Source organism: Salvelinus fontinalis, chromosome 39, assembly GCF_029448725.1.
Source record: "Salvelinus fontinalis isolate EN_2023a chromosome 39, ASM2944872v1, whole genome shotgun sequence".
Taxonomy (NCBI): domain Eukaryota; kingdom Metazoa; phylum Chordata; class Actinopteri; order Salmoniformes; family Salmonidae; genus Salvelinus; species Salvelinus fontinalis.
Genome location: NC_074703.1, coordinates 12,180,470 through 12,190,714, shown reverse-complemented (window position 1 = coordinate 12,190,714; position 10,245 = coordinate 12,180,470). Strand labels below are relative to the sequence as shown.

The following is a 10,245-nucleotide window of genomic DNA, read 5'->3' as shown; positions in this document are numbered from 1 at the left end:
ACACATTGGTGCGGCTGGCTTCCGGGTTGGATGTGCGCTGTGTTAAGAAGCATTGCGGCTTGGTTGGGTTGTGTTTCGGAGGACGCATGGCTCTCAACCTTTGTCTCTCCCGAGCCCGTATGGGAGACAAGACAGTAACTACTAATAATTGGATACCATGAAATTGGGGAGAAAAAGGGGGTAAAAAAAAAAAAAAAAAGTTAAAAAAAAAGTTTGAAAAAAAGCAAATAAGCAAACAAAAAATACACAATCGGTTGGGGGGACACAACATTTCTGTGCCTATACTGAAATTTCTGCCAAACGGCCACATTCCCCATTGACTGTGGATTGAAAATGTTGTCTGATTGCTTGGGAATGTCCTCCCAAGCCCACTTTATCATGTTTGATTGAGATATCTAGAAAATATAGTTTTTGTGGGCTCTGATGATATCTGATTGGATTTAAGTTATTTTGTTTGTGGGTCATTACCAGTATGTCATCCCTGGGCCCAGTTAAAAAAAGAATCTATATGAAATAGAAATATAATGACTAGAACGGGAGTCCTCATTCAAGTCAATGATTAGTCCGTTGTATTCATTATATTTCTATGCATTTCATCCTATCCGAGAGAATAGATACCGTTTGAAAAACTGGGTTCTGTTGATTCAGAACTATAATTGTTAGTGAAAACAGTAGATTTTATATGATACACAACCAACTCTTACAGTGCAACTGCAAAGGTATTCAAGTCTGCAAGTTTTTATTTTGATCATATGACCAGGTAAGCTTTCTGAAGGTTAGAAAATGCCCCCACCACTTTGTGTATATTGTTTCATTTGCAGAAATCGCTTCAATGGGACCATTTGCAAGATTGACACACAGAGAAGAACAAATGACAAACGTTCTGTTAGCAGAGTAGCGATGTATCTAATACATTTTCCTTTCTGGGTGTTCAATATAATCATCAGCATTACTTTGTGAAGAAGAATTGTATTTATTTTATCCACACAGAAGATATCACCTTTCTTCTAGGAAACTGGTCCTGAGGTCCATAGTGTCAGGTCTGGATGAGACACTACCCCCCAGCTGGAGGACTCAGTCCCAACTTGAAGCTCGTCTGCATGTGATGTAGTGGTAAAACAAATAGATGGGTAAAGTCTGATCGCCAGTCGTGGTGAAAAAAGTAACACGCCCTATACTTTAAATACATTTTTCCTCAAAGATGGGTAAACTGTCAAAAAATTATAATAACCACTTCCTCTGTAGTAAACAACTTGGAAGAACCTCTGTGAAACCTGTATGTCTGCATTTACACAGGCAGACAAATTCTGATATTTTTCCACTAATCTTTTGACCAATCAGATCAGCTCTGAAAAAGATTGGTCAAAAGACCAATTAGTGGGAAAAAGATCAGACTTGGGCTGCCTGTGTAAACACAACCTATGTGAACTGTGCTGATTGAATCATGTTGTTTCTGGATGGGGTGATAGAGATATCTGTTTCAGCTCATATGTTTTACCCACTGCAAAATGAGAACATGTTACTGATAGAAGCAAAGGAAGATACAGGTAACTTCCTAAAACCAACATAGTGTCTTAATAGGGCTTTGGGCCTGCCAGCACAGCTTCAATGCCACTTGGCATAGATTATACAAGTGTCTGGAACTCTATTGGAGGGATGTGACACCATTCTTGATCAAGAACTTCCACAATTTGGGGTTTTGTTGATGTTGGTGGAAACGCCTGTCTCAGTGTTCAATTGGGTTGAGATCTGGTGAGACACCCTTTAAACCCCCTATGCTTATTTGAGACCCCTGTTTCAAAGTCACTGAGATCTCTTCCAGCCATTGTAGCCAAAATAATGGGCAACTGGATATTTTTATACATGACCCTAAGCATGATGGGATGTGAATTGCTTAATTAACTCAGGAACCACACCTGTGTGGAAGCAACTGCTTTCAATATACTTTGTATCCCTCATTTACTCAAGTGTTTCCTGTATATTGGCAGTTACCCATCATTCTGAGCTTTGGCTTGTTTGATTTCACGAAGCACAGTCGGGGGCCCTCTGGCGTCCTCTGGTCCAACCAAGACATCTAGGGCAGTCCCGTCCCAATTCTGAACAGTCACCTGTACGATAACCCTGTAAGCCAGTGCCAGATGGGAGCACACCAGCATGTAATGATTATGAAAACGCTTGACTCAATCATTCATCTACTTTATTGTTTTGGAATGACACAATGTTTACACAAAGGCTAAACGGTTGGCATTTTTAGATGGATATGTTTATTGATATATGAATGCATAACTCAATTACAGAAGAGTAGATTCTGCCGATTATACTGCATTCAACAGAACACTAAATCACCATGGAAATAAATCCAGGTGCTGAACATTTAAACAGTTTCACCAAAACTCCATATAACATTACAGAAACAAATAGAAGGAACAGCCTCAATATGTACATAAGCCACTCCCCTGGTTTTCATCCTCGACTATTATGCAGAGTGATTTTTAAAAAGGGCAAGTTCACTATTTAACAACTTAATGTTAGATAGTTCATCACCTTGAAAGTAGGGCCAGGAAAACCTGTAATCTATGGTTCAGTCTTCTTTAAGTAGCCACTACAAACTTAAGCTAATTTTAAACACAGCTAACTACAAATCAAAGGGAGTGATAGGGTCAATTATGCAATTGTTCTAAACGTAATAGCCAAATCACCAGAAATAAATCAAATATTATTGGTTTTACATTAGCATAAGGTAATTTAGCAATTTGTTTTAAATTTCATGGTTGCCCCATATCACTTAAATTGATTCTCAGCTAGTGGGGGCTCAAGTTAGCTTGTTAGTTTGTAGTGTCTGTTTAAAGAAAACTGAAGCACAGATTACAGTGTCTCCTGGCCCATAGACTACTTAAAGGGTGAGGAATCGTCAAGCTGTAAATTACTGAACTTCCACTTGAACTGGGAAACAAGGCTTTAAAGTGTTGAGGATATGATAAATTAGTTTGGTACTGGGTGTACTTCCTGCATCTCCACTAATGCCACTATTACAAAAGCTCTACCAAAAAAAGCATATTGTAAATACACACAACTTTCAATGATTTTTCTTCATGTGATAGTTCAGGTGTGAACTGCGTTTGTAAGTATTCGGGCAACGAAGACATGAATATGGCCTCTCCCCTGAATGAACTAGCAAATGTTTTTTTAAGCAAGTTCTCCGGATAAAACCCCTTCCACATTCATTACAAGTGTAGGGACGCTCTCCCCTATGCCCACGCATGTGGACGACTAAATGGCTTGACTTAAAAAAACGTTTGTCACACTCTTTGCATTGGTAAGGTCTCTCCCCAGTGTGAAAGCGCTGGTGTACCTGCAGATCCCCTCCTGATGGAAACGCCTTCCCACACACAGAGCACATGTAGGGTCTCTCCCCTGTGTGGAGCCTTATGTGCACAGTGAGATTACCTTTCTGAGTGAAACATTTACCACAGTAGGAGCAGGAAAAGGGACGATAATTCATATGAGTACGCATGTGATCCTTGAGGCGACGGTTTGTTACGAAGGACTTTCCACATTGGTGACAATGATGTGTTCTCGGAAGTTGCAATCCTTTCTTTTTTGGAAGATGCGACGATGGCCTCAGATCCGACCTCTTGTGGGCTTCCACGTGGTGCACTAGACTGGGCAAGTTGCTGAAGGTCATTCCACATTTGTGACAGTCGAGCGTTTGGACGACACTGTGACTTTTTTCGTGGGCATCCAGTTGATTCGATTCGGGAAAGCTCCTTGCACAGTGACGACACTGGAATGGATATTGTGGTGATGTCTTAAAACTCTTCCCGCTCTGTGGACAGATGAACATGGACTCGTTGTGTGGACACTGGTGTCTCAATTTCTCACGCAGAGAACCAAACTCTCTCCAGCACTTCAGGCAGCTAAAGGCAGTGCCCACACATTGCATCCTCTTATGATTTGACAGACTTGTAAAGAATTTGAATCTATTCCCGCAGTTGGAGCACTTGTATGGATTATCCCCACAGTGAATTTGCTGGTGTTGGACAAGTTGAGACTGATAATTAAAGCACTTCCCACACTGAGGACACTGGTGGAAAATGTTCATGTGTGATGAATTGGAAGTAGATGGGGCACACTCATTTGAAGCTGAAGAAAGGGGAGTCAACACCTGAAACGATACCCCTGCAACGGTGTCTGCGGAAAAATGAATACAAATATTGAACTCATGAGGAAGTTTCCCCTACCATTGCCCCACAATGGTCAGCTGAGGCTATCCAAAGGGTAAATGTACTTGACAAAAAGTTTGTGAGGTCTCACCTGTATCCCCACCTTGCATGACACTGGTAGGAGAAAGACCAGAACCAGCCCTGTGAAAGGCACAAAACAGAAATGCAAATTGATGACCATTACTAAGTCAAGTGGTAAAGTTGTTTCAATCAACAAAAATGCAAAAATGAATTCTCACATACAGTGTCTCAAAGTTTTCACACCACTTGACTTATTCCACATTTTGTTGTTACATCCTGAATTTAAAATGGATTAAATAAAAACAATTCTCACCCATCTACACACAATACCCCATAATGACAAAGTGAAAACATGTTTTTAGAAATGTTTGCAAATGTATTAAATGATATACAGAAATAATTAATTAACATAAGTATTCACACCCCTGAGTCAATACTTTGTAGAAGCACCTTTAGCACTGATTACAGCTGTAAGTCAAAACTGTAACTCGGCCACTCTGGAACATCGAACCCGGGTCTCTAGTGACGCCTCTAGCACTGCAATGCATTGCCTTAGACTGCTGCGCCATTCAGGAGGCCAAGCATGATGCATGTTTTGGAATATTTGTTATTCTGTACAGGCTTCCTTCTTTTCACTCTGTCAATCAGGTTAGTATTATAGAGTAACTACAATGTTGTTGTCCATCCCCAGTTTTCTCCTATCACAGCCATTAAACTCTAACCGTTTTATATTCACCATTGGCCTCATGGTGAAATCCCTGAGCAGTTTTCTTCCTCTCCAGCAACTGAGTGGACGCCTGTATCTTTGTAGTGACTGGGTGTATTGATACACGATCTAAAGTATAATTAGTAACTTCACCATGCTCAAAGGGCTATTCAATGTCTGTCTTTTAATTTATTTGGAACCATCTACCAACAGTTGCCTTTCTTTGTGAAGCATTGGAAAACCTCCCTGGTCTTTGTGGTTGAATTTGTGTTTGAAATTCACTGAGGGACCGAACAGATAATTGTATGTGTGGGGTACAGAGATGAGGTAGTCATTGAAAAATAATGTTCAACACTTATTGCACACAGAGTGAGTCCATTCAACTTCTTATGTGACTTGTTAAGCAAATATTTACTCCTGAACTTATTTAGGCTTGCCATAAAAAAGGGGTTGAATACTTATTGACTCAAGACATTTCAGCTTTTCATTTGTAAACATTTCTAAAAACATAATTTCACTTGTAAGGTATTGTGTGTAGGCCAGTGACAAAACATCTAAATGGAATCAATTTTAAATTCAGGCTGTAACAACTAAATTTGGAAAGAGTCAAGGGGTGTGAATACTTTCTGAAGGCACTGTACCTTTTCTGTGCTGACTCGTCCTCTACATCTATGTCATCTTCATTCGCTTCATCACACGTTTCATCGCAGCCTATAATATCTCTTGTGCTCCCCATTGCCACTAAATGTGCTGTCCTCATAGCCACACCAGTGTCCAGATTTGTACGGTTTAACTGGTCAGGGAAGGCATCGGATTCAATATCTGATTCCTGAGGAATGTCAGAGGAGGAAACTGCACAGACAAAAACAAATACGTTAAAAAGAAATGTCATATCTGCCAGGCTGTTCTGAATACTTATCTCATATCCATAATTTACATTTTAATCTGTCAAATTGTTTATTATTTGGCTAATCCATCCAAGTTTAAATCCCTTTAAAATTAACAAGAAAGGTAAGGAACATGGTGAGAGGAAGTTCCTGCACATAAATCAGATTATGATCCTCAGATGCAGTTGTTACATCAATAAACCTTATCTGACCATGTGGTGCTAAAATGATGTGGGAAAAAAAGAGAGTCATTTTCTATGAACTTACTGTTTGTGTACAAAGTTCTGCATTGTTTGTAATTCTGGAGCAGAAACTGGAGATCTTCTGAGTGAGAGAAAGACTGCAGGCATTCATCTAGGCCAGAGGAGCCAGCACTCAGCAACAATGCAGTCTAGGGAAAAGAGGGACACAAATAAAATGCCAAAATAGATTCCAGGCCAACTACAGTTATTAATTTGAATGCTGTTCTCTCAAGACTGTCTTACGAAAGTGATTTCTGTACCTGCTTAAAATCTGGCAGTGTAAGCAGCTCTTCCAGCCGAGTGAGGAAGTCACAGACCAGTTCCTGAAGCGCTTTGTCAAAATCAGGTCTGAATTCCTCAAGGAACACCACCTGAAAAGATGGAGAGTCAGCGAGATAATGCAAAAGGAAAACGGTTAGCCTACTTAATGATTGGTTGGAAGACCCTGCATGATCCTACTTTGGGTGCCAAGTCTTTTCTTCTCTTTTGCCAGGGTCTACTAGTTATGACTTATCATATAACAAAATGCAATTTTTCAAGGACATTAATAATAGGTTCTCCCTGGCTGTACCATCGATCCAGTCAAGCCATATGGCAGAGACTGCCTTTCCAAACTGCCTCAACTATCTGAAGCGGACTAGACACCATTCACTTTCCATTTTGATTATTTGTTGTGCCGGTTTGTTTTGCTTTTGAAGCGTTTCGAGATTCTATTTTGTAATGAGAAGTGCTATATAAGCAAAATAAATTATTATTAGGTTGAGTCAGGCTAAAGAAAATGTTAAACTAAAACAGGTTCAAGACAAGCTTGACATGAACAGCTACTTACTTGAACGAAGTGTTCACGCTCAACTGGGTCTGTAATCAAGCTTTGGGTGAGCTTGGCAAAGTTAGCTTCAGGTGATTCCATGCCTGCATCATAGGACTGTAAAACACCGTGGAAAACACACCGAAACCAGATGGTCATTTTTAGACTTGGTGTTAAAGGGGGTGACAAATGGCACACAACTGTCCATACCAACAAAATTAAGCTCTTGATTTTAATGTGGCTGAATTATCAGGGTGTTAATTACATTTACATTTTAGTCATTTAGCAGACGCTCTTATCCAGAGCGACTTACAGTAGAGTGCATACATTTTATTAATTTTTTTACATTTCATTACCTTTTACATACTGAGACAAGGATATCCCTACCGGCCAAACCCTCCCTAACCCGGACGACGCTATGCCAATTGTGCGTCGCCCCACGGACCTCCCGGTTGCGGCCGGCTGCGACAGAGCCTGGGCGCGAACCCAGAGACTCTGGTGGCGCAGCTAGCACTGCGATGCAGTGCCCTAGACCACTGCTCCACCCGGGAGGCATTCTCTAATTCTCATGTAAGTGTCCAGCAGGGGGAAAAAAGTTAAAATCTTGGCATTGTACTATGACATTTGATTTACCAACCTGAACCTGTGCAAGTTGAGAAGACTTTATAGAAAAAAGGAGGGTTTGGAGGCTGACAGGGTGTTCAGCAGAAAATCGCCCCAAAGTTACCTGCAAGAAAAGTGGTGATGGAGTTCGAATTCTTTGCATAAAACTATTCTCTGTTCTTCACCAATTGAAGTGATCCTGTATGAAAGATTAGACAGAATTCCTTACCCTTGCTCTCAGCCCCAAAATAAGGAGGGTCCTCTGTCTGTCAGTCATAAGTTCTGGGACAGTTTGTGTTACCACGGTCACAAACTCCTCTAATTTCCCATAGTGCTTAATGGCCCTCTGTTGTGATACCTGCCACATAAATGCAGACATCAGTCGTAGAGGTGGAACCAAAAGGCGCAGGGAGGAGAGAGGGATGGGGGAATCTATAATGTGAAAAGCACAGTGTGTTACTGTTAGATGGCTAGCTAAATCAATTACGTTTAGCTATGCATATCTTAGCTACCGTTATGTCATAATAACATTGTCATAACAAATGTCATAACAATCCCAGCAGACAATAGCCTGCACCGAATTTGCATGTGGACACTCAATAACATAATAATAGCTAGCTAGCTAGTCAATAACATATTATAAACGGGGTGGTTTGAACCCTTAATGCTGATTGGCTGACAGCCGTGGTATATCAGACCGTATACCACGGGTATGACAAAATATGTATTTTTACTGCTCTAATTACGTTGGAAACCAGTTTATAATAGCAATAAGACACCTCGGGGGTTTGTGGTATATTGCCAATATAGAACGGCAATGCTCTGTATCCAGGCACTCCGCGTTGCGTCGTGACCAGCCCTTAGCCGTGGTATCTTGGCCATAAACCACACCCGCTCGGTCTTATTGCTTAAAAATATCGAATGGCACAGCTAGCTAACGTTAGATATTCAAGAGGTTTTGCTAGAAACCGCACAATAGCTAGCTAGATAGACGGCTACTTCCTTGACGTCAGGGTCGTTTTCACTAGCCACCAAATGCTAGAATACTGACCCGAAACATGGAGCGAAGACCCGAATTTGTCCAATTAGAAACGCTCGTTTACATGTTCCGTTGCAAAACGTTTAGCTACGGTTTGCTATTATACGACCCTGGTCATAGCTAGCTAGCGACCTGGTTATTACGCCCACCTAGGTTAGAAAGCTAGCTAGCAAACACACAATATTGTTTTCTATCTTGCAAGTTACCACGAATACCGTATACATACCCATTATGGCCCATGTGCCAATCAATATCTTAGCTACTTTAGCTAGTGAGCGCCGCATGAGACAGTAGAAAGTAAATCTAGCTAGCTAACGTTACCACCATAAAAGAGGATGTGAAACCTTTGCCACCAAGTACTATTTTAACATCAGTGTCCAAAAAGTCTTCAAAATAAAAGTCATCAATTATGCTAAATGTGTAATATTTAACTATCAAGCTGTTCAATAGATAGCTGTATTTATGAACTTGATTATTGCCAATACAATCTGCATTTTAGTTATTACTAACTGTATTTACATGTAACCATTAACTTCATCATTAGTATAATAAGAGATCCAAGACATCTGTAACAAGGGCATTGTAGATCACCATGAGACATCTACATCATCATGACCATACCATAATGGACCATATCTGTCTAAAATAGTCTGCCTACTAATCACTTCCTCATGCTGTGATTGTGAATTGAATAGTAATAATCAATGGCAGCCTAAGATGTGTCCCTATCAAGGAAAACTATGTAATAATCAATGGCAGCCTAAGATGTGTCCCTATCAAGGAAAACTATGTAAGGGTAGGGCTTACATCCGTCATATACTTACATTTTATATTATGCGAGCCACTTGACCTACTGGAGCTTCATGGGATTGGAGTCATAATTCTCTGTGATATGTCAGACCGAGGGACCATAGGGAATTTGGTCATTTCTGATAGTTGAAAAGGTATCCATAAATGTGTTTACCTGTGTTGTTCATGATGCCGCTCCATTGCTAATCACTTTGTGCCAATATAGAGCATGGCAGTCACACACACTAAACCCTGTTCATATAATTCACTGTACACTATTCAGGAAGAAAATGCTGATTACACCCATAATTCTATGAAACTGTATGGAAGAGGGTGAATGTTTTAATAAACCGTGTGTTGTGAGTATGGTTGCACATTTTGGGGAATATTCAGTGGTGAAAACTTTACATGGGAATTGACAGAATATATGGGAATTAATATTAATACCACTTAAATGTAGATGGTCTTTTGCATTGGATATACAGTTGAAGTCGGAAGTTTACATACACCTTAGCCAAATACCTTTAAACTCAGTTTTTCACAATTCCTGACATTTAATCCTATTAAACATTCCCTGTCTTAGTAGGATTACCACGTTATTTTAAGAATGTGAAATGTCAGAATAATAGAATGATTTATTTCAGCTTTTATTTATTTCATCACATTCCCAGTGGGTTAGAAATGTACATACTCAATTAGTATTTGGTAGCATAGCCTTTAAAGTGTTAAACATTTCGGGGAGCCTTTCACAAGTTTCCCACAATAAGTTGGGTGAATTTTGGCTCATTCCCCCTGACAGAGCTGGTGTAACAGTCAGGTTTGTAGGGCTCCTTGCTTCCTGAGCGGTACGATGGCTGCGTGGTCCCATTGTGTTTATACTTGCGTACTATTGTTTGTACAGATTAATGTGGTACCTTCAGGCGTTTG

At 40.3% G+C, this 10,245-nt stretch overlaps 1 protein-coding gene across 2 annotated transcripts; it reads right to left on the bottom strand.

Annotated features, from left to right (window-relative positions):
- Positions 1 to 2,180: 2,180 nt before the first annotated feature.
- On the bottom strand, positions 2,181 to 8,907 carry LOC129838938 (zinc finger protein ZFMSA12A-like). 2 transcript variants are annotated; one of them, XM_055906211.1, is made up of 9 exons: positions 8,756 to 8,907; positions 7,720 to 7,922; positions 7,525 to 7,614; positions 6,909 to 7,004; positions 6,340 to 6,450; positions 6,105 to 6,228; positions 5,592 to 5,802; positions 4,315 to 4,364; positions 2,181 to 4,191 (listed from the first exon to the last, which is right to left on the bottom strand). In XM_055906211.1, exons 1-9 carry the CDS (start codon positions 8,811 to 8,813, stop codon positions 3,077 to 3,079), a joined length of 2,058 nt encoding a protein of 685 aa, XP_055762186.1. In that variant the 5' UTR covers positions 8,814 to 8,907; the 3' UTR covers positions 2,181 to 3,076. The 2 variants fall into 2 exon arrangements, with proteins under 2 accessions (XP_055762186.1, XP_055762187.1); XM_055906212.1 differs by having other exon boundaries at positions 7,720 to 7,848.
- Between the last annotated feature and the right edge of the window lie 1,338 nt (positions 8,908 to 10,245).